This window comes from Liolophura sinensis, chromosome 6, assembly GCF_032854445.1.
Source record: "Liolophura sinensis isolate JHLJ2023 chromosome 6, CUHK_Ljap_v2, whole genome shotgun sequence".
NCBI lineage: Eukaryota > Metazoa > Mollusca > Polyplacophora > Chitonida > Chitonidae > Liolophura > Liolophura sinensis.
Genome location: NC_088300.1, coordinates 74,652,102 through 74,677,675, shown reverse-complemented (window position 1 = coordinate 74,677,675; position 25,574 = coordinate 74,652,102). Strand labels below are relative to the sequence as shown.

Genomic DNA, 25,574 nt, shown 5'->3' with positions numbered 1-25,574 from the left:
TGCCCCATTGCCGTCTAGTCCATCGAACGTGATTTGTCGCCCATTGCAGACGCGCTATCTTATGACGGCGGAGAAACAAGGGTTTTTCACCAGCCGCCCGGGACGTACTCCGACGGATTTTAGACGTTTCCTGATTGTTTGGGCACTCAACCGTCTTGCCCCGACACCAGCATGATCTCGAACCTCTAGTTCTGCAATTCAAAATGGATGTTAAGTGATATGACAAGCAAGTTGAATCCGCGCTAGAGTCGAAAATGGCATTGGTTTTTTTTTTTTTTTTTTTTTTTTTTTGGTGTGGCACACTCAAACCCTTATCCCTGATGTCGTCCTGTTCCTTAGTGTGACGTTTACGATTCGCCGATCTTGTCTTTGCGTGGTTGCCCTGGGCCTTCCACTTCTTGGCAGGTCCTTGACATCTCCCGATGCGAGAAACTTCGCTCGCAATTTCCGAATGGCGTTTGGTGTCACCCCCATTCGACGTGCAACCTGTTTTATAGGGGTGTTAGCCTCCAAAAGGCCAATTGCAAACGCCCTGTCCGTATTACATAATCGAGGCATGGTATACCAGTGTCACAAAACGTGCAACATTGATTGCCCAAGACTTGTGGACAGTAATGTGGGCGAACCCGATCCGAGAACCTGTTATTGACCATCTCAGACCTGATGCAGGTCATGTTTAAGCGCATGAATTTCTTGTGGTATGTGTCATGTCCTTAATGCCCACTGGCACGAATATTTCAGGAGTGGTAACATGAATTCTCTGATATCAAAATTTGGCGGTGAACAATCTGCTTGACTCCTTTTATGAAATTTTCCATAAAGCGCACAACTGCAACTGCACGTTAATCCTTGAAATGCCACGTCCGCCGGCTCACTGGGATGGTGTGTGCAAAATTTCCCTGCTATCTGGTACATATCAATGGAGGTATCAAACAACGTTTTCGTGGGAACTTATGTTTGTTGCACTGTTTATTTATATCTATGCAGTCACTGTATTGAACGAGTATATATGTCCAAAATATGGCTACTTTCAACATGGTTGTGTAGTGGCCAGAAAAATAGGCGCCTGCTTTAACCAGGCTATAGGCTTCATCCCCGAAATTTAAACAAATCCGTCAGTGATGTTAAGCATCACAAACGTATCCATGAACGTTAAATACCCATGAACTGTATCAAAGGTTGGGGGAATCACAGAATATGAAATATTCCATAAGCCAAAAGATGTGCACCAATTACAAACCTCTTATGTGGTCAACTTTAGCCTCAACTTCGTGTACCATGGATGGTCCTCTGATTCGTTTGCAAAACGCAATCGCTACACACCCATACCCATATAGGCCGTGTCTTTCAAGAGGGAAGCATAATTACGACAAATTCCACATTTGTCATGTAAATAGGCAATGTACATCCACTTAGGTTCCGATTGTTAATAGAGCCTTGTTCTGGTTTCACGTCACAAGTAACTAAGTGTCGTACAATATCAGCGTAAAATCTTCAGTGTGGAGGCGGCCAACATCTGATGGGTGGAAACCAGGCATAGCTCAAGGAAAACACACGACCATGGTTGCCATGCGGTTAGATGCAGGTAACGATACATTTTATGAAACCAGTCTTATGGGAGATTATTTCCGAAAAGAGAACAATTAGATGTCATATCCGATAAATACGTTTATGAATCATGTTTATTGGCAGACCTGGGGAAATGGATAGTGAAATGCGAGATATAACATCAATGAAAATGTATCACACTTAAGATCTGGCTACATACTGCTTTGAGAAAGTGGGTAAACAGCAATGTGGTAGTATTCCACACAATCTCACAGAAAATAGTGCCACGTAGTGATTGTTTAGAAAATAACTCCACTACCTGACGCATGTGCACGAAAAATGTCCCCAATGGAGGATTAATTCTATTTGTTGTAGGAACTGACCCTACGAAATCCAGAAACCATCTTGATTACGTCTACATCTTCATCTTTGTTTTAACCTCAATAAAAAGTACATTGGCACAGGCCTTTGAAAACAAATGATAAAATTTACTGACAAACATCAATATCTATGTTAAACTTCAGATATTTGACTTCTACATTTTTATTACAAACACTCTTTATCTAAATTCCATCACAATTATGAACTCTCATAACCAACGTATGTCAAGGAAATTCAAGACGACTTGCATAAAATCTATTGACAATCCCCTTCCCTTCCCCACTCCCCCAGATGTTCAAACAATGCTGCATCCTTAATCACTGTACAACTCTGGCCTTATGACATATAGTACAAGAAAGAATATTTATACTAATATTTGGTGATGCTATATACAAGATCAATATCACATCTAACTGAATCTATGATCGTGTCACACCAACAAACACAATAGATGACACACGTAAACTGGGGAAAAGGCTCGTATTTGAAGAGTAACTGTGGTTTCTTTTCTGTTGGTATGAACATAGTGTCGACAATGTATTCCATTCCCAAGGTATGTCTCCAGGCTGTTTGATGAGCATCACTCCCAAAAGCAGTCCAAGACTCAAATATTAACCTGTGATAATTGAGTTCATCAGTTTATTAACGCCCTCTCTCCCCTCCCCTAGTTACCTGGACAAAAGCACTAGTCAAAACACAGTGCTACTGGAATTAAACACTGTACATGTTCTGTAGGCCAAGCGACCATAAATTAGAAGTCTATCCTGTTTGACGGGCTGGAGTGACAGACTTGAGATCACAACCTCAGTTCTACATCACATTTAGTTCAGTTCCCAGATAGCTCGCCCACACGAATCGGATATCCCACTAACAGCCCAGTCAGAACAGGAACAACAGCGTCAGCACACAACAGCTGCCGGCTGACATTAGTTCTTGTCTTCTTTCTTCTCATCTTTCTTCTCGCCCTCTGGGGAAGAATCTGTGGTCGATTCACTGGACCCTGACGAGCCCTGCGCTTCTTTTTCTGAGGCCATCTGTAATTACATTATATTCACACATTACGCCAGTTATAGTTTTTTTCTATTCTGGAGGTATTTTTTTTATATTTCCGTTTTAATCGAAAATGAAATTAAGTTGTTTGTCCTGCCTCAGGTATGGCAATTAGTAACAAGTTACAAACAATTAACACAAAAAGAGCCTATTAACCGGATTAGTGTTCATCTCTTGTACGTCACTAGCTTGGCTCAGGTTACTAATAGCAACAAGTGTCAGTGAGATATCAATTACACCAAACTAATTATGCCCCCAAACTTGTCCAGTGCTAGGAAATAACTCACATACATTATTACTGCTTGTTGTACCTTAATACAGGATTTCTAGCTTAAAAATACTAACAACAGATCAAGAATACAAATCCTGGCCAACTTCTAGACATAGGGATTGTAAGGGAAGGTCAAACTCAGTAACGAATCAACGTTTTCTAAATTAATAATGGAAACTCTTCTTAACAATTTCAGGAAATGTGTTTCCTGTGCTTAACTATTAACCTAATGAAATACAAAAACACTGCAACATGATGGCATAAACCTCTCCATGAGTGGATCTCATAAGTCTGACTATCAATTACTCTCAAATTTGTTTGTGAAACCATCTTTACGAATGTCAAGTAGGCTCAGTTACAGTCTTCAGCATTTCCATTACAGATAAGAGACGAAAAATGACACATCACCGCCTACTGAGTACTGGTGTACAATATCACAGATAAAAGGTACCCTGTAAAACGTATCCATTTAGTAACTGAAGCTGTAAATTATTCAGGTAATCCCAGTAAGGTAATATGAAGTACAACAACAAAGCTATCACCTGTATATTGGCTCAGAAGGAAAGACAAACAGTTTAAGCTATACATTTCCTGTTCGTTTAATGCACCTTGCTGAACGCAAATGCCCACCATCTGGAGCAAAAACCAGTTCACATTACCTTTTTGTAAGCCATCTCAAAGAGCTTGAGTGATGCTTGCTGAAGATCAGAGGTAGCTTTCTTGATGTTCTCTCCAGACTCATTCTCTTTATTGGCCAGCAGGTTGCGGACATTGGTGATGTGTTCCTTCAGCTTGTCACACTGCCAACACAAACACATTATTAATCCAGGAAAAATCAAATATAGACAACTTAGATAATTTGTGATAGCTAGAATAAGCAGAAATCTGAACGTGGCTGACCACAAATGTACAAAATGTACACAAGAATTTCAAGTACATGTGTTGATGAATTTACATTGTTCGATAAAACAACATCAATTATAAATTCAAAATTCTTACATCTCTCAAAATAAAGTCTTCAAATAATGGATGATGATTTAACAAGCCAAGCACAACTGCTTTTATGACTGCTTTATACGGGAGTCGCAAGTGTGTTGTCTGAGGAAGAGGACGCTCAGGCCTACATGACCAGAGCATATCGAGTGTGTTGCCTGAGGAAGACGACCCTCAGACCTACATGACAAGAGCATATCGAGTGCGTTGTCTGAGGAAGGCAACCCTGAGACCTACATGACCAGAGTATATCAAGTGTGTTGTCTGAGGAAGACGACCCTTAGACCTACATGACCAGAGTATATCAAGTGTGTTGTCTGAGGAAGGCGACCCTTAGACCTACATAACCAGAATATATCAAGAATCCTTGAAATTTTTTATGGAATAATGTATTTTCTAAGAGAACAAAACTCCATCCATAATGCCTTGATGATGTCCAAGAAAACAAAGACATCGCTGACACACTGCTATTATATATCACTGGATTGGTGATGAAAAGTCTTTGTGGGTGGAGGGAAGATTGCTCCAAAACACACATTTCCATCTTATTTACAGAACTGCTGAACAGATTGATTGATGAAGTATTTCATCAAAATTCCCACTGCTCAGGTAGGCAACTCTGTCTTGGCCACCTGAAAGAATTGTCACCTGTAAGGAGATTGGCCACCTCATTTTGCACTGAGTATCTCTCTACCATTCGGTGTTTATTAAGTGTACTGTAAACTAAATGCACAATATGGAGATTGCCATATACCAGGAGCAGCCATCATGCTTGAGGTGACACAGGTCAGCTGAAATAATGTTTGTCCCTTCACTAGTGCTCAAGCATGTCTTTGTTTTCTCACCTGTGGTAGGCTTTTACACTTGTAAGCAGTTTTTTACGCATTTACATTGATAAAATCTTGACACATACACGAGATGCCTTGGGGCATACTTGTTACAATTTGGCCGTATAGATTTTTCTGGGAATATTTTGTTATCAGTTTATGATAGGTTATTTTGTTAGGAATTTTGTTCTTATTTGTTTCATAATTTTTGTCATTTCCTTTACAACCATGACTAATCATGCTAGCCAAATGTTATGTAAATGTTTTCATTCTAAACACAGATCAACTTACATATAGGTCACATGTTCTGTCATAGTTCACTTCATTACACCCTGTATTAACACAGATTTTCTAACTTTTTAACACATCAATCCTGTATGTCAAGTAATGCATGCCCTCAATTAAAACAAATGGCTTCTAAAGGCTAAATCAGTATATGGGCACTTAAAACTGGATCAAGCGACTGTTTGCCAAGTTTTGAAGGGGGAGATTTTGGGGTGGAGTGGGAGATTGTATATGTGTGTGTGTTGGGGTGTGTGTGTTGGAGGTGAGATTTGGGGGGGGGGGGGGGGAGTGGCTAAGCCTTGTACCTGTGAAAGAGTGTCACTACACACATACACACATCACGGCAGTATCAACGTACAGGATGTGTTCCTTCATAAAACAAGAATATAGCTGCCCACTTTTTTCATGAGCAAGTTATCCCAAATGGTGTCAAATGCAAGAGTTTACAAATAAAAAGATCATGAGTATCAATGCTGATACCCCAATACAGTCTGATCATTCATGTATTTTTACAGCCATACAATAAATATATTCTCTGGTATATTCAGAGTGCTGTATACAAAATTTTTATTGTTCAATACAACAAATGATTTGCACCAATCACAAAATACTCCATGTAACATGTCATGTACAGGATTTTCCTCAAAGTAGTTTTCAAGATATGAGCAAATTGCAAAATATGACCATCTTGTTACAAACAAGTGGACGTAACAGGCTAATTTCAAAGATATGCGTTCCACACTAAATATTTAGGGCTTTTGTTTCACTCATGCTGGTTTTCACACATGAGCGGAAGGTCGTTCATATTATTAAACAAATATCACATGTAAACCAACATGATCTGATGTGATGTTACAAAATTTTATCAAAAGCGGGCAATATTTATAGCAGGTATCATACAATATGAAATGCAATGACCAATCAGACTGAAGGACCTCAAGGAAAATGTCAACCATAAGTGCAAATCAGGATGGTTTTCGAACTTGGTCAGAGGTTCAACACTGTTAAAGTACTCAAATTGTTTTGATCAAAATCAGACAGTAGTTTGAAGCAGTCACAGCACAGGAACCAACAGCCAATCAGTAAACAGGAAATCAACAAATAGGCAAATTTACACACGGATCCATCAGGTCCTCAATATTAGTCTCCGGTTACATAAAATGAACATGCAATGAACAAAATTTGATAAAAAACCCACAAATATTTAGAGCACTATCATGCACAGAAATCAACAACCAAATCAGAATCCTGTAATGCTTATTCATGAAATATGCCAATCCTATGCACGGCTTGGTTATATATTTGATCTGACGTCTGACATATACAATGTAATCTGAGTGTCTGGATTCTCTTCTGATCTGATCCGTGTAAATAACAGAAACTGACTAGAATCCACTCCTCATCAACGAAATCATTCCATTTCCAAATCTTATGTATCATTATGGATATGACTGCTTTTCAACTTTAATCTCCAGTTACAATTTTATAAAAATCAAAATTTTGAACAGTTTTGGAAAAGAAAACAATGGTCAATGGGAACCACTGCACTCAATACATATGCTAAACTTATCCATGGATTGGACTCGTTTTCATACTTGACCTGAGGGCTTGCAGATTCAATAGTTTCAGGATTCTCCTCCAGCTGGTTTTCACAATACAAGCATATCAGACAACCATATAGAAAGCAATCGTTATAATAATGAAAAAGACTGATGGGACACCAACCCAGCCAAACTACAACATACCTCATCTTTGGGCAGCTGGTCTTTCCCCACTACAACATACCTCATCGTTGGGCAGCTGGTCTTTCCCAAACTACAACATACCTCATCTTTGGGCAGCTGGTCTTTCCTAAACTACAACATACCTCATCTTTGGGCAGCTGGTCTTTCCCCACTACAACATACCTCATCTTTGGGCAGCTGGTCCTTGTATTCTTCCACCTTGCTCTCTGTATCATGATAAAGACTGATGGGACACCAACCCAGCTACACTACAACATACCTCATCTTTGGGCAGCAGGTCTTTCCCAAACTACAACATACCTCATCTTTGGGCAGCTGGTCTTTCCCCACTACAACATACCTCATCTTTGGGCAGCTGGTCCTTGTATTCTTCCATTTTGCTCTCTGTATCGTGAATGATTCCTTCTGCCTGGTTCACGGCTTCCACCACTTCCTGTCAAAATAAATCCATGCCTCATTAAGGTAACCATAAAACTGGGTCTCATTACTCTAACCATAAATCTGTAACTCGTTACTGTAACCACAAACCAAGCCTCATTTTTGTGACCATACATCCATCTCATATTACTGTAAACACAAACCAAGCCTCATTATTGTGACCATAAATCCATCTCATATTACTGTAAACACAAACCAAGCCTCATTATTGTGACCATAAATCCATCTCATATTACTGTAAACACAAATCAAGCCTCATTATTGTGACCATAAATCCATCTCATATTACTGTAAACACAAACCAAGCCTCATTATTGTGACCATAAATCCATCTCACAATACTGTAACCACAAACCAAGCCTCATTATTGTGACCATAAATCCATCTCATATTACTGTAACCACAAAACCAAAACTTATATGGTTTCACCTCTATTTCACCTACAATGAAGGGTTTTTCTTGACATTTTTCCTTCCACTTCTGAATCCTACCAGCTGATCTTATATATATTTATGATTTTCTTTTGTGATCCTCAAAGGATATATGTATGTATATCTTAAGATTACTGTGTTATATGAACTTACTGAAACATACAGTTTTAAAACTGCTAGAAATGCATCCAAATTTCAGATTTCATGCAAGGGAACTGCAGCCTGTGAGAAGAGTAGCCCTGTAAGTGATCATTTTAAAGGATCTCACAAGAAGACTTAAAAAACTATAAGAAATGAATTAAATCCAAGGAATAATAGACACTTCCTTTTCTACCGCAGTTATCACAGCATATACCCAGTGAATGAAGTCATTATTTCTCTTCAATCTGTACTCCTTTTTCAAACTGATCAAATAGTCCATTTTAAACAACCAGAAGATCCACATGTTGAGAACCAGTGAGATTACCGTATTTCTTTATGTGATATGTTCACGCTGTCAGGTTGTTGGGTGATTATTCTACCGCGCTGTTAATATAATATATATATTAAATAGAAATGACCTTTCAAACATCGAGTGTTTCATGCAACACACTGGCTGGTGCCTTTACCTCCCCAAATAATATCAGTTCATGTTGTTTATTTGTACAAATGAAAGAATTTGAGTTTGTTTACTTGTTAGATTTGCTTTTATGATTTACATTATAGCAAACTATCGGAATTTCCATCAGACATAAACGTGTTACTTTGCACAGTTTAGATATGGCTTTTCTTTTTACACTTTTGATATTCTAGACCCAGTCGATGTGACCTGGAAAAAGAAACATTTGTTTCATGACGTTCCCATCTGAGCTCTGCCTTAGCACGTCATAATAAATGTACAGCAAACTTTTACACTCCTACATCACGTAACAATAAGACAGGTCATATGCCTCTGTGAAGCATCTAGGTCCACTCCAATGGTCAAGCTTGTCATTGAATTGGTCTAAAATACATGACTTCCGTGGAGGGAGTGAAAGAACGTCAGCAATACAGCTCATGAAATATGCCGTTTATGCATCATTTTCTTCATTCTTAGGGGTAGAATAGGCTTTCGTCTTGGTCTTTGTTGTGTAACCCGATATCGCTGTACCTTGTTTTGTACCAAGTCAATTCCCTTGGATGCTGTACATTCTTAGGATTTAACTCAGTATAATACAAGGTTCAGGAGTATTGGGTTACACAACAACCCCTTCCCCCCCTACGGCGGTGTTAAACCTTCAATCAGACAATGCCTGAAGTCCTCATGGAAAGATTTCAAAAACAGTTTTGAAATGTGGAGCAAAAGAGAAAAATACAGATGTCAAGCGCTACAAATGAAACTATGGCAGTCAGCAGCAGTAAGTACAACTTTGAGTTTGATATTTACGGAAAGGCAACAATTTGAGCTTTCTTGGTAAACAGAAAAATACTGACTTTTGCCAAAAAAAAGCTTTCTATGAATTGGAAGTACTGGTAATTCTGATTGTAAATATTACTAAGTATTATTCTGATACATTCATTATTCTTTTAGTTCTCAAGACCTGTTCAATGTTTATCAAGTAACAGCAAATGTTACCTCTGTTGTTTAACCTATCAAAAAAAAAAAAAAGGTCAGCTTTCAAGGACACTCAAATGGCATTATGGTGAACTATATTTGTTCGTCTTAAACATACACTTGCTAATAGTTCTCAAAGAAATCCTTGAAAAAACACAATGGTACACTTAAGAAAAGCTAGGTCACTTCATACTTATTCCACTGAAACTGCTGAAGTGCTACACTCAGAGTGAACATTCAACATGAATCATGATTACAATCATGCTTCAATACTGTTGACGAAAAATAAAGACATCACTGTGTAGCTGTCAGTGTTTCTAGCATGTTTCAGAAATCTAATGACTAGATTTGTAGGGAATTCCTGTATATTTCATTGCTCTGAAAACTTTTTGTAATATGTCATATTTATATCTTTACAGGATGCAAACTACTCTTCACACTTCTGTATTGGATACCAATCACTCTTCACACTTCGGAACTGGACATCAATCACTCTTCACACTTCTGAACTGGACACCAATTACTCTACACACTTCCGGATTGGACACTGATTACTCGACACACTAATGTAATGGCTACTCACCTTTTTCTTTTTGTCTTCCTCTGCATATTTCTCTGCATTCTTCACCATGTTCTCAATCTCGTCTTTACTCAACCCTCCAGATGACTGGATGACAACTGGCAATCAACAAAATAGAGATCTTACCACACGTCTAGTTCTATCAGGTTACACTAACAAAAATGTTTCAAGCTGTACATGCACACAGTCTTTTCTTCTGATTGTTAACATGCTAGATGTTGGCATGTAATTTAGGGTAATTAACGACCTCGTTGTACATCAATGATGAAATAGTACTATCTGTGAAACCTAAGCTCGGTATCTACAGTACCTTATGAGATAGTACCCTAAACACTAATTCTAAAAAGAGACCAAGTCTTTGAATTTGTTCAATTACAGTGATTAATACGCAGACAGGGAGTCAACCATGGAACATCCCAGGTATTACTGTGCTCTAATATGTTCATAACCTGAGCTCAGTAAGTGTTTCACTTCTCAACATACCAGTCTCACCATACAGCTTAACATTTCTTTAATGGGATGTTGACATCAAAAGTACAACATTAGCTCTAGCTTTCCTGTGTACAGGCAAGCTAAAAATTGTTGTCTAGTATGTCAGGACATGGTCACAGATATCTATTAATAGGGCATATACATATGGTAGACAGGCAGAAGGATTTCGGTTTCCCAGGTTAAAAAAAATCATGAAACCAATATTGGAGGATTTATGCAGTTTCCATGGTTTTGCAGTCACTGACTCAGTGAAAGTTTATAATTTTAAACGAAATGTTTGGGGGATTATGGTACTTTTCACTTCACGAAAATAAATGATCATTCAATCTTCAGAAAACACTTCACACCAAAATTTATGTGAAGGACTGCCATTACAGTGGACTCTCACAACACCGACATCTTGATTATTTATTTATTTATCTGATTGGTGTTTTACGCCACACTCAAGAATATTTCACTTATACGACGGCGGCCAGCATTATGGTGGGAGGAAACCAGGCAAAGCCCAGTGGAAACCCACGACCATCCGCAGGTTGCTGAGAGACCTTCCCACTTATGGCCGGAGAGGAAGATAGCATGAGCTGGCCTGACACCTTGATTAACAGACATCTTGTCAAAACTGACAACATTTCTTGGTCCGTTTCTGCTCCATTTTACAACAATGTTAACTGACTCGTCTATTCTGAACAAGGACAGTAGTTAGCAGTACAAATATTTCCACTGGGTGTTAATCTGTTTTGTCTGATCTGACGCAGCGTGTCGCATGACGTCCAGTGGAGTCTGAGTTTCACTTCAACTTGCTTGCTCGCCAGGTGACTGAAGATCAGTGGGAAGGGAGATAATCTGCTCATGTGACCTTTGCCCACTTCAGCAAGTGGTGATCCCGTCTTGATGCTGTACCTATATCCCTGCGGAGACCATACTTTGTTGCTATGCATCACTGTGCTCTTTAACAAGGTTAATTAAACGTATATGTATGTACAATACACATGTTGTTGTTGTTGTATGCTACTTGCCCATCTTTAATACACCAACATCTTGTCTACACCGACATTTTTGTTCTGTCCAGAGTATGGTTGGTTTACATAGAGTCTACTGTAATTATCACAGGTAAAGTGGTTCCTATAGCAGAAATTGCTGGGAAGCACAAGAATGTTCCCCAGATCAAAAGTTTATGGAACCTAAAAAATATTTCCCGAAAAAATTTCAGAATATTTTCTGAAATCCTCATGCTTGCTAAATCTCTACTGATGCAATGGCTGATGTTCACAGTATACACAGACGGGTAACACTTACTCTGCTGCTCCTTTCCAGTGCCCTTGTCACGCGCGGAGACATTAACAATGCCATTAGCATCAATATCAAATGTGACCTCTACCTGTGGAACACCTCGAGGAGCTGGAGGGATGCCCACCTTTAAAATTAAGTTACATATATCAGAACAAGGCAATGCAGACAAGAATATAACAAAACAGAATGACACAAGATCATTTTGGCTTTCTTGCACCCCTTCCTGCTTCATCAGAATAAAACAGGGACAAGATGTATCTGCCCATGACAGAACAAGAACACAAACTGCTTCTTGTGAAACTGTTTTCTCAACAAAAACAGGAATTTATTCTGGCTAAATGTATGTGAAGGCCATGTCCTAAAGTAGCAATTTTCTGTAATATTCTGCTATGCAAATTTCACTCACACACACACACATCCTGCCAGCAGACACCACAGTAATCCTCACAGGTACGAGCCTACACCTGTGCAGAGAATCCATCTGTTCTTTATAGTATATAACAATAATTAATCTACATGTTGCTGTGATTCATAGACTACAGTCTGCAGGAGACCCCAGTTGGTTTACACAACAGTTTACTGTACACAGTACTGAACGGCCAGTTTAACAACAGCAGCATGTCACCCTGGAGCTGGGACTGTGATTCGCAAACAATGATACATGACGACATGCTATGGACAGGGATGGAAAAGCAGAATGCAACTGTTTAAAAGTGAAAAACAAAATATCTAATTCTGAAACCCAGATTTCAATTATTTTCTCTCATCAGGAAGTACTCACTAATTTCTTTTCTATTAATTACATTTCACTATAAGATACAGTGTTCTATTTAATTCTATAATGGACTATTAACCAATTTCGGCGTTATATGATGTCAAATGTTATTCACCCAAACGACTTTATTTAATTTAAGTTGGAATAATGATAATGTACGTATATACATAAGCAGAGATCCCAGATGGTGTTAACAGCAGAGAAAATGAAAAAAAACAAATATGTGGCAAACAGCAGCATGTATACACACTATTACCAGGTAACATAATAAGCCAAGTCAAGGCTGCCGTGTGACAATGTCACTATCATTACTGAACTGATTTGTGTTTAACAACATACTCCTTAATTTCTTCCTTTCATGTTTGTGGTGGCAGTCAAGTTTGAATGTGGATGAAACCTAAGCAGTCAGGGTAAATCTCCTCCCTTTGCTAGGAACCAGATTAACCTGCTAACTCAATGCCAACAGGGCCTCCGTGGCTCAGTTGGTTAGCGTGCTAGCGCAGCGTAATGACCCTGGAGTCTCTCACCAATGCGGTTGATGTGAGTTCAAGTCCAGCTCATGCTGGCTTCCTCTCCGGTCGTACGTGGGAAGGTCTGCCAGCAACCTGTGGATGGTCGTGGGTTCCCACTGGGCTCTGCCCGGTTTTCACCCACTACAATACTGACCGCCGTCGTATAAGTGAAATATTCTTGAGTACGGCGTAAAACACCAATCAACTAAATAAATACATCAATGTCACCATTTAACAGGAGACGATTGGACTACGGCCTGCACGCTTGTTAATCGATGTTGTTGTGGTTTATATACCAAAGCCTCTATGGAAGCCCCAGTCAGTACCCACATCAGGCTTTTCTGTACACAGTTCTGAACGGCCAGTACAACAACAATACCATGTTATTCTGGAGCTGGGACTGTGATGATGGATTTCATTATTACACTAGTAAAGTATATCAAAAATAGATAACTATACATATTATAGTTATGTATATATCATATATTCTCCCTTTATGTGAGCTAATATTGAAATACAGTATTTATCTACTGGAGTGAAGTCATAGGTTTATCCCATGCCAATTTTTACACACCCTTGACAACTGTCTAAGAGTTTATTATCAGCTGTCATTTCTCTGCTCAACAGTTGGAACTGTCCTAACAGTTTATTATCAGCTTCTATCTCTAAACTCACCAGTTGGAACTGTCCTAACAGTTTATTATCAGCTTCTATCTCTACACTCACCAGTTGGAACTGTCCTAACAGTTTATCATCAGCTTCTACCTCTCTACACTCACCAGTTGGAACTGTCCTAACAGTTTATCTGCTTCTACACTCACCAGATGGAACTGTCCTAACAGTTCATTATCAGCTTCTATCTCTACACTCACCAGTTGAAACTGTCCTAACAGTTTATTATCAGCTTCTACCTCTCTATACTCACCAGTTGGAACTGTCCTAACAGTTTATTATCAGCTGCCATCTCTCGCTCCCCTTGATGCACTTTGATCTCCACTTGTGTCTGACCATCAGCAGCTGTTGAGAACACCTGTAATCATAAACACATCCAGGTATTGCAGGAAGGAGTTGTGAATCAGCCAAACCATAGTTAATGTCATTCAGGCCTGACAATCAGTAATAGCAGGGAATTCAAAAATGCCCTGCTGGCCAAGACTGGGATTGACCCCGCATCATGATGGTGGGTCGTGATGATAAAACGACATGAGTCTTCATAACTCCACCACAACCCAATCTAACAAAGCAGTGATGCCAGTCTTACCAATAAACTTCCCAGCTGTTTCTTACATGTAGGCTACCATATAATAGAAAACCTTCACATAAGCCAAAATTAAGCTGTAAAACAAAACATGTAAAAAACCAAACCATTTACATGTAGTTCTTGCCTTGTATCAATCTGCTTTTATTACAATAAATAAAGGGGTAGCCATAACAGGGTAGTATATGATTATTTTGACAACTAAAGGCTTACCTGACTCTTCTTGGTAGGTATGGTTGTATTCCTCTGTATCAGCTTTGTGAAAACTCCTCCCAATGTCTCAATACCCAGAGAGAGAGGAGTAACATCCAGCAGCAGCACATCTGTAACATCACCAGCCAACACACCTCCCTGCAAACGGAAGGAAAAAGATCTAAACACAAAACTCCTATGTCATAATCCCTCGAGAGAATATCTCCAGTTCATGAAATGAATCAAGCTGCACAACAAAGAAGACTTCCTAAGATAAAGATATCTGAATGTCACAGAAATGCTGTAGTACCCGCAGACCTGGTCAAAACAATATACGCACGTGTTGTGGGGTAAAGGGTGCAGGAGTAAATCTATGAGGCAGACAAACTCAAAACCTCACCCACACAAGCCTACAGCGGACGCAGGTACTCACCTGTATAGCAGCACCAATGGCCACAGCCTCATCGGGATTGACAGACTTACTGGGTGCTCTACCAAACAGATCCTGTACTGTGGTCTGAACCTAAAACCATACATTACAGTCAATTACCACTTTATACATGTACTTGTTCAGATAATAAATTAGGGAAGTTGAAACAAACACTGTACTGTTTTCTCGTATTATAGAAAATGGTACCAGTAACAGATGAATTGGAAATAATATTGAATGTTACCAGTACCAATCTCTGTCAAGACCATCGAACAATAAACATGTTGCAGAAAACGTCTTGTGTCACACTGAACAAGGCAAACGTTTCTTCAGTTTGTTGTTCCAAAGCTTTGGCCCTGCAAACAGGTGAAATGCTGTCAACAGGAATTTGACATACTTTGGTAAAATATCACTGGAATTAATTCAGCAATCTACTGACAATGAAAAATTGTCCATCTGTCATCTGTTTATTCCTTCATTCAGCCTAAATTTAAAAACTCCACCCATTATCTTCATATTTTTCAACAGTAAGAACTGTGATTTTCAAAATGTCTTACCTTGGGCATTCTTGTCATTCCTCCAACAAGAATTACCTCCCCTATATCTGATTTTTTCACCTCTGCATCCTGGAGAGCTTTTTGACAAGGGCCCACAGTTCTCTTCACCAGTTCTTCCACCAAACTCTCGAACTTGGACCGCGACAACTTCAAGTTCATATGTTTGGGACCGCTAGAATCCATAGTCAGGTACGGCAAGTTGATGTCAGTCTGCACAAAGAAAGGAAGCACAAATCAGCACTGTCACGCAAAGCCATAACTATGCTCAAAAAACTACCCTGCTCAAATGACAGACATGACATACATGAAAATACAGTGATCAACACTTACAATCCAATGCCCATGCACAAAGACACACATGTATTTATTTAAATAGTTTTGGGACTGTCAAATAATTTATCTGGCAACACATCAATATGTGGAGGTTTATCCCACAACTTACCACACAACAGCACAAAATTTAAAATTTCTTGAAGGCTGGTGATTCTTAAAGGGTTCAATGCCAGACACTGGAAGTGAGCCAACAACTTGCAACAACCACTTCCTCACCACAATGGCCAAATCAGCACTAAAGGTATATCAGCAGTTTCAAGAGAAGTGGATGTACTATCATACCTGCAGTGAAGACGAAAGTTCTATCTTGGCTTTCTCTGCAGCCTCTCTTAACCGCTGCATCGCCATCGAGTCTTTGGAGACATCAATTCCTTGCTGAAACATGGAACAGGATTAACCAGGATTAGAAATACAAACACACCGTTGGATTATGTTCATCAGCATTAAATATTTCAAATACATGTACCAGCATACTTATTTAATGAATTAGTGTGTTATACCACACAAGGATATTTCACTTATACAATGGCAGACACTAGGCAGAGTCTGGAGGAACTCGTGCATTGCTGACAGACCCTTCCCACACATATTGCAATCAAGTTAATTTTAGAAGAATATTATGTTATACTAGTTATACTAGTTGGTTTAGTAGTGCCATTTGAATATTGTTTTTTCTTTTCTTTCAAAGTTAAACGATCTGAATATGGGTTGATTCAAGTTTCATATTCATCAGTGCTTGGACTTACATCTCGTTTGAACTCAGTGACCAAGTAGTTGACCAGGTGGTTGTCGAAGTCCTCTCCCCCTAGGAAGGTATCCCCATTGGTGGACTTCACCTCAAACACACCCTTCTGTATCTCCAGGATGGAGATATCAAAGGTGCCTCCTCCTAAATCATACACTGCCACACTGTAAAAGCACAAAATATAAAAATATTCTCCATTAGTCTGCAGTAATCTTAGCCGCATTGACCGGCCTGGATACAAAAAAACAAATTATTGCACAAGCTGCACACTGTAGTCCATCGGTAATCATAAATGGAAGACATTTCTGCAAGTTTCTTTGAAAGTTCGTATTCATCATGAAAGCCAACATGTACGAAAACTTGTGTGACACAGTCTAGCATAAGTATTCTTTTCAAAATATGTATACATGAGGGACAACGGTAAAAGATTTTAATGGCAAATTTAACCCTGAGGAATGTTTTTACATAACCATTACAGCATCTGCAAAGGACACACCTAAAAAGCCAAAGCTTACATTTGTATGAACACACCTGACTACTCACATTTTGTCCTCGGATTTGTCCATGCCATAAGCCAGGGCAGCAGCAGTAGGCTCATTGATGACCCTCAGGACATTCAGTCCAGCTATCTGACCAGCATCTTTTGTGGCCTACAAACACAGACATTTCAATGTCTCAAGTTGTATTATCATGAGCAAATGCCTTGGCTACTTCATTCATCAAATCCTCCAGTGTTTAGACTAACGGGCAAGGTTAACCGTTCTAATCACAACCTTTATAGGTGACATTGCTACCATGCATGAAGGAATTTTATAAAATGAAACTTAATATGATGCATACTAAGGGCTTTAAGCCTGAACGAAAAAATGTACCCTTGTTAAAAATAGTTTTAAAACAGCTTGATCAGTTTGGGTGCCCTATAGCCCAGGAGCCCAAAGTTATCATGAATTACCGATAACAGACATTTACATTAAATGATGCTGAGTAACTGGTGTCCTTGTGTCTTTGTATTTGTATTAATTAATAGTGAGCCCCTGATTGTCATGTTGTGTGAAGTAGGAGATTGACACATAAATTTAAGTCCAATTTTCAATGAGATTAATGGGCGTCATTTAAGAAGTAGTTCAAATCGGCAGAGACCACTCTATGTTTCGACCATTGGCCATAAATGTGTTTCAATTTAAGCCCAGTTTTATCTGTCCAGACTAAGTACCAAATACTCCATATTAGGAAGAATCTGGTGTTTTCACCCCAATTTAACTTAAGTACATCAATCCATGTCAACCATCATCCCATTTTATGGGAGGCCTGACAGTGTGCTGATTCACCTGACAGTGTGCTGATTCACCTGACAGTGTGCTGATTCACCTGACAGTGTGCTGATTCACCTTACAGTTTGCTGATTCACCTTACAGTGTGCTGATTCACCTTACAGTGTGCTGATTCACCTCACCTGTCTCTGAGAATCATTGAAGTATGCTGGAACAGTGACAACTGCATTCTTCACCGTTTGTCCCACATAGCTCTCTGAAATAGATCACCACAACTCATGTAAATTACGCTAAGAGAAAAGCTCAAGACCAAGACGTTTTCCAGCGGCACTGTTTCATGTACAATTATATTCTGATCTTAAAGGACAGAAGCTGAAATATTCTTCCATGTCTTAACAGACACCTTTATCCACAAGAGCATTTCTAACAGCCAAAAATTTTTTCTTGGATCCGATTTTTCACATAACGGTAGATGAGTTTGAAATAAATTATAGTTTAAAGGAGATTTTAAAATCTTGGGGCCAAATACAACAAGGGACATTTTGCCATAAAATGCCCTTATTGCAACTGTCAATCAAAGCTTGTAAAACAAGAAACAAAACAATTTCAGTGGTGAGAACTTTCACATGTGTAACCTTGAAAAAAATACATGAACAACTGATCAACATATCTGAATGAAGTTAATCCTGAAATGTGTGAACACACGAGCTGGGATACTGGGAACCTACCTGCTGTCTCTTTCATTTTCACAAGAACAAAGGCTCCTATTTGACTTGGTGAATACACAGTTCCATTTGATTCCACCCAAGCATCACCATTCGATGCTTTAACAATTTTGTATGGAACAGTTTTCCTAGAAGACAGGGACAGAAATAAATGAAAATGGTATAGCGAATGTAGATACTAATATGGTTTTTGAGCAGTGCCTACTGCTACCCATTTCACTTCCCAGCCATCAACTATGTTCATGTAGACGGCAAGAAAGCAGTCTGTCAAGAGTTAAGGTAATCACCACACCTGGTCAGGTATCCTGTAACAATCCTCACCACCAAGTCAGCACACGGATTTGAACCCCGAAAGTCAAAAGTCATATTTTCAGTCACAGTTAATAATAGAAATAGCAAAAATTAAGCTTTCAGCAAATAATGCATGCTTTGGTAATTCAAATGGCCATATTTTAAACCAAAAATAAGTAACATAAAACTCAAACTTCACCTGTCTACCAACTCTTATACAACCAAGATGTATATGTATGTATAAAATCAACGGGTATTGGTGAGACTCCTGGGTCACTCTGCCATACCAGCACACTAACCATCTCGGCTGCCGAGGTTTCCCAAACGGTATTTATCTGATCTATACCGTTTTCAACTTCCAGTTTAAGTAGTTAGCTTAGTTACACCGTCACAATATTGTAACAAAGTTAAAAATGAAACATATAACCCAAATGAATGAAAGTCATACCCATACAAACTTTATATTCACTACAGGGATCAAAATTAACATTAAAAATATATCCAGTTTCACAAAAATCTGAATAAGAAGTAAGCGTGAATTTGCAATATCTGAGACTCATCCTACAAACTGCTACAAACTGGCCAAAGTGCATCACAGGAGAAAAAATAAAACCATTTCACTGTACATGTACGATCATAAACCCATACATACTTACATATCTTTCTGAACTTCTGAATCATCAAAGCGACGACCAATAAGTCTCTTTGTTGCAGAAAAGGTGTTATTTGAGTTTGTAACAGCTTGTCGCTTGGCTGGCATGCCAACAAGTCTTTCACCGTCTTTTGTAAAGGCCACCACAGAAGGTGTTGTTCGTGCACCCTCAGAATTTTCTAATACTTTTGGAGTTTTTCCTTCCATAATTGCAACACACGAATTTGTTGTTCCCAAATCTATTCCAATCACATGGCCCTTGACTTTGTCGGAGCTGTGTGGAGAAGACAAAAATACAGAAATAAATCTTATACAATATGTGCAGAAACACACTGATAACCGTTCATATGGTGCCTGTGCAAATGGGTTGAATAAAAAGCCTTTGTTCATAATGTAATTCTTCAACCTTTTTCCATGGTTGCAAGGAGTCTATTTAAACATATTCTTAAAACACTATTTCTCGTATTCTGATAAAATTATACTTTTTATTAAGTTCTGAAAATGATCACTGACAGCTGATCTTTCACATGAAAAAGATTGACGGATTAGGGTAATTTAATTCTCATGATCTTTGCTTCACTCAACCTTGCGATTATTAAAAATTTATTTCAATGTAACGACAAACAATAACAAACCATATCTCAGATATACCTTCATATAGAAACAGCAGACTACTTTGAATAACATTTACCAATACAAAAGACAAACCACCATTTCAATCAAAATAGGTCTGAAAAACATATCTGAGATATGTAAAAATCAGAGTGCTGTCACATTGTACAGTGACATTGATTCATTGAAGAATTGGCTTTTCACAATGAACAAGCAGGTCAGCAACCAATAAAGGCAGCAACCTCGTCTTTAGAACAGCCAAATATTTATACATCCAGAGAATAAAGGTAAACAGGGCATGTTTTTTCCATCATTACTTCAAGTAAGTTCAAGAGATCGAGTGCAATCCAAGGCCCCTGTAGAACATTGGGTTCAGTACATTTCCTACTGCCAGACGCTGTCTTTTACTCAATCAAAAGGCATCAAATTTCTCCATAGTTATTTATTTATTTGATTGGTGTTTTACGCCGTACTCAAGAATATTTCACTTACAAGACGGCAGCCAGCATTATGGTGGGAGGAAACCGGGCAGAGCCCGGGAAAACCCACAATCATCCACAGGTTGCTGGCTGACCTTCCCACTTACGGCCGGAGAGGAAGCCAGCATGAGCTGGACTTGAACTCACAGCAACTGCATTGGTGAGAGGCTCCTGGGTCATTACGCTGTGCTAGCGTGCTAACCAACTGAGCCACGGGGGCCCCTTCTCTATAGTACCTTGTTACGCTAACCTAAGAACAAAAGTCACGAGAATGTATAATTAATAAACACAGGCCAAACAATAACCTCACTGTAAATAAATAATCTTTAAACTTGGTGTCCCATGCAACATGTAAAAACAACTTACGCATATCTTCGATCCTGATGCCATGACTGTCTGTTAAGGAGGCGAGATAATGGGCCCTGTCAAAAAGCAACATCACAAATGATTTATTCAATTTATTTATCCGATTGTTGTTTATTGTCATACTCAAAAATTAAACTTACACGTACATGATGGCGGTTAGATCTATAGGTGGAGGAAAAAAAAATGAGAGGTAGGGACTTTTCACTGAAGTAAAAGACAGAGCGATATGAGGGTGTGTCAAATCAGAAATTAAAAAAAATAAAGTCCTGTTGTCTGGGACTGGTTTTAAAATACACCGGTAAACATTCCTTACCATACATTCAACATCTCTAGATAATTCTATCCCTAAATCTTCCAACTGTGATGCTTGTGAAAGCCATGCAAAATCGCAGAATGCTGAAGTTCGGCTATTTCACTTCCAGTTAATGGAAAAACCAGACTTGACTCCAGGGTTATTAAAAAGGAGAGAGTAAATATAATTTCAAATAAAACTGACACTGCTGAATACTTTAGGTGCATATCAGTAAGTTATGCTAAATTCAGCACCAATATCGGTCTCTGTGACGTATTTCTCTTGACATCAGTAAAACACATGTAGACTTTTGAGTTAAGTCCCTTCTGTTGTGTTTTTCCTCAATGCACAGGCTTGACCCGTTTGGGTTAAGGTTTTTAACTGTTATATGGAAATTCCTAGCAAGTGATCTTTTTCTGTTGTCGCTAATTATGCAGTACCTTTAAGCAAAGGCAAACGCTGTCAAACCCCTTCCACATCATAGTTAATTTCTCTCAAAAAACATCACTAGTAATAGTAGTACCATTCAGAAAAAAATATCTTGTGCAACCTACTGGAAAAACACGATTGAATCGCTGGAATAGCTAGAGTATGGCATATGGGCCTGATCAAATAATTTTCTATACATTAGCCACTTTCTCAGAGAGCTGTTTTTGTGTATGTAGATCTGACAAGGTACTCGTGTGTTATTACAAGACCAACGTAAATTTTTTAATGTGGCAACATCTAGCGGCACGTCTCCATGAGGTCAGATATGTGAGCCTCACTTTCGTACCCTCAACAATGACAGGAGGCCAGCGCACCAGAGAAAAAAAGAGAGTTGACAAAGTTTAACCCAAATTCATGGTTACAGAAACTGCCTTCATTGCTATAAAAAATCTACTCTAAAGCAAGTAGAAACATGTGGGGGCGGTGCGGTGGGTGTGCCAAGCAGGTTTTTAGGTTTATTTTGTTATTTATTTCCAACAGAGTTGTTCCATAACAAAGACAATAGGTCTGGACCTTCATTAAGAACGAAATTAACACTTAGCAACAAGACTCCAAGGACACTAGGCCAGTATAAGAAAAGGAGTTGGGGAGTCTTCCAGAGCTAATTTACAGCCTACCTTATATGCAGACTTGGGTTGTTGTAAAGACTAGGATTATATTTACGTGTTCCTTTCCAATGAGTAGTGACGTCACTCTAATCATGCTCCGTACATAGGGCCGAGTTGACAAAAGAATCGGAGGTGCACACAGACGGCTCAAAATGTAGGTCAGCACACTTCCGTAAATATCCACATAATATGAACCCCGCTAAATGCCTATCCCATTACCTGGACATAGTGGTTATATTGTCAAGACATATTCAGAAAATACGCTTACTTGTATTAGTGATGCCATGATAAAGCTGCTGGAGGGATAAGGACATAAGACGGTGCATGCGCCAGCAAAGTTAGAGTTTGGATAATTTCTGTTTTTCGCCAAGTGCCAGACCCACGGGGAAGCAGACAAGGATCAAGCAGCTACCTCATTCATGCCAACCTACTTTGACTAATCAGTCTATTTTCACATCCACACATTTGCCATAAACAAAGGCAGGGAAATCGGTATCATATGAGTATACATGTAGAACATACTACCACCACCACACATGACATGTCCACATGCGCATTCCAAGTTAATCACATTACACTAAAAAGGCTGTTATAAATAACTAGTTCTTCACAATCAATCACGTAGGGCAGTGGTATAGCCACTGGACCACAGGCCGCAGATGTTATGTGACAGAAGCTCGACTCAGACAAATTCCCCGATGAAAAGGTGAGTGTCACAGTTAGATAGATACGCTTCATTCATGTACAAATATTCATAACTCACTATGTTACATCCCTTCATGACAGGTACACAGGCTGGAACATGATGCACTGGGTGGGGGTATATTACCCAAATGTACGGTAATGCTGACAATATCAATCAACACCTACACTTTTTAACCCCCAAAACTAAAACATCTCCCCATTTTATTCAGATTCCTCACTAAAAAACACACCCCCTTTTTAGACACTTGATGAAGTAACCAACGGGACTTCTCAGGAAACATGTGAAAAAATACAAACAGAAATGAGTACGTAAATATAATCGTAGTCCTTACAACTCCCCCGACTTGACTTATACTAGTTATAGCAATGGATCATTTGAATTGGCATTGAAGCAGTATATTCCCACGGGCTAAATTACAACACTAAACATTAAACAATGTTCATACACGGATATGTACCACCTCGTAACACCAGACCTGCGATAATTCTGTATATGTCTGCAGTCGAAATATTCAGCCCCTCGCCCTGCCGGCCCTTACACACACTGTAAAGAGCCTTGTAGAACAACAACAACAACATACTGTTGGAGTGGCTCTGATTAACAAATAGTTTCTTCTTTCATTAAATAAATATGTTGGCGGCCTGATTTATGAAAAACGAACGTACCAATGACAAGTCAGACAAATGCTGCACCAAAATAAATGCAAAAATCCATTCTTAAAAAACTTTCTGACGCAAGTGCGCAGCACAAGGTCGCCCAGGTTTTTTACTGGGTCGCAAAAGGCGACTGGAAGATGCATCCATCTACTCACCTTTTTTGATATGTGCGAAATGTTTCTGACTGTGTTTAATTTACAACCTGCCATAAGGCAATTTGCGGTGAATTTTGAAGCTGTCAACATTTTCAAATACTCTACTCTTCTTCCTAAAAACTGAATTCCCTCAGCCTGCGTGAGCCCCTCGCACGTGTGGTGAACACTGTCAATCTGCGCTTGCGTCAGAAAACTGTGCGCAGCGCCATCCTCAGAGAAAAAAAGTAAAATACAGTTACCTCCCTTAGTTCTAATGATTTGGACTCGTATGGGTGTAAGTGCGATACTTAGAGGTGATCTACACCGAAAATGACGGTGAATTTGAAAACAACTTTCAGCACAAGAGTATTTGTAGGCGCTGCTAACATAACATTCGAAGACATTAGCTGTGGAAGCCGACAAAGGGTTTCAGCACAGGTGCAGAGACTAAAACGGGTCGGAAGTTGCCGGTCACGTGACCATCCTTTCGCGTCTAAAGCAAAATGGCCGACAAATGTTAAAGCATTGAGAAAAAGGTCACTTTTTGCCAATTCACTAGCGACCAGTAAGGCCTAGATGTACAAAATAACTCCACGAAAGCTCTGCAAAAACACTCAGACTATCTGGAAAGCTGACAATTATATAAATCCAATGGAAACAAGATCGCTGACAGCGATTCAAAAATAGGCATTTTCCCATGCAATGATGTCGGGAGAACAGTTTTCTTCACCTACGCCGTTTGTTACTAAGGAGATCACGTGGTCTCTAGCTTCTGATCCGTCTTTTAGAATAGGCATTCGAAGTTACCTCTCAGTCTCAGCAGCATAATCCAGTTTGAGTTGCATCTGAGTTTGACTGCATGTCATTTAATCAAAACTAATAAAGTTGTTCCATTGCCATACAATGGGACGAAGCAATGGCGTAGCAGTCAGAAGCAATGGCACAATATTGCAAAGTGATGGACTGATTTGACAGAATGAAGTTATTGAATAAAGCGATACGGAGTGAGTTCTGATTGTTTAATGTCGTACTTAATTTATCAGTTATACGACGACGAAGGAGTCCTTAGAGCACATGTATGTGTAATGTGCCTCCTTGTTGCAAGACGGATTTCCACCGCTCTTTTATCTAGTGCTGCTTTTCTGAGACATCTTACCGAAGGCAAGTAAGCTGCCCCACCCGAGCCATTATACTGATACGGGTAAACCAGTCATTGCGCCATACCCTTAATTTTGAGCGTCAAGTAAAGAAGCTACAACTTCCAGTGTTAAGGTCTTAGCTGTGACCCAAGATTCACCCTGACCGCCCCCAAAAGCGGACACTCTACCGAGTCATCGGGGCCAATCAAAACAATACTGTGAAGCGATGACACGGTACTGCAAAGTAATAGAACAATGCTAGCAATGACACAATAGGGCAAAGTCATGGAACACTGGCATGACTCGATCATTTCACAGTATTGCGTCATCACTTTCTTGCATCGTTCCACCACTTCATTCCATCAGTTGTTCCACAGCTTTGTTCAATCATTCGATTGCTTTGCTTCAGCATTCCACGACTTCGTTCTGTCTTCCATCCAAGAATCCT

The 25,574-nt window shown here is 39.3% G+C and overlaps 1 protein-coding gene across 1 annotated transcript; it reads right to left on the bottom strand.

The window, feature by feature from the left end:
* Positions 1-2,214: 2,214 nt before the first annotated feature.
* Positions 2,215-24,174, bottom strand: LOC135466689 (stress-70 protein, mitochondrial-like). The gene is made up of 17 exons (XM_064744330.1): positions 24,009-24,174; positions 21,103-21,158; positions 19,650-19,919; positions 18,706-18,830; positions 18,160-18,233; positions 17,250-17,356; positions 16,708-16,870; positions 16,244-16,336; positions 15,629-15,838; positions 15,075-15,164; positions 14,663-14,800; positions 14,117-14,221; positions 11,911-12,028; positions 10,126-10,220; positions 7,441-7,533; positions 3,910-4,050; positions 2,215-2,963 (listed from the first exon to the last, which is right to left on the bottom strand). The coding sequence occupies exons 1-17, from the start codon at positions 24,096-24,098 to the stop codon at positions 2,856-2,858; spliced, it is 2,076 nt and encodes a 691-aa protein (XP_064600400.1). The 5' UTR covers positions 24,099-24,174; the 3' UTR covers positions 2,215-2,855.
* Between the last annotated feature and the right edge of the window lie 1,400 nt (positions 24,175-25,574).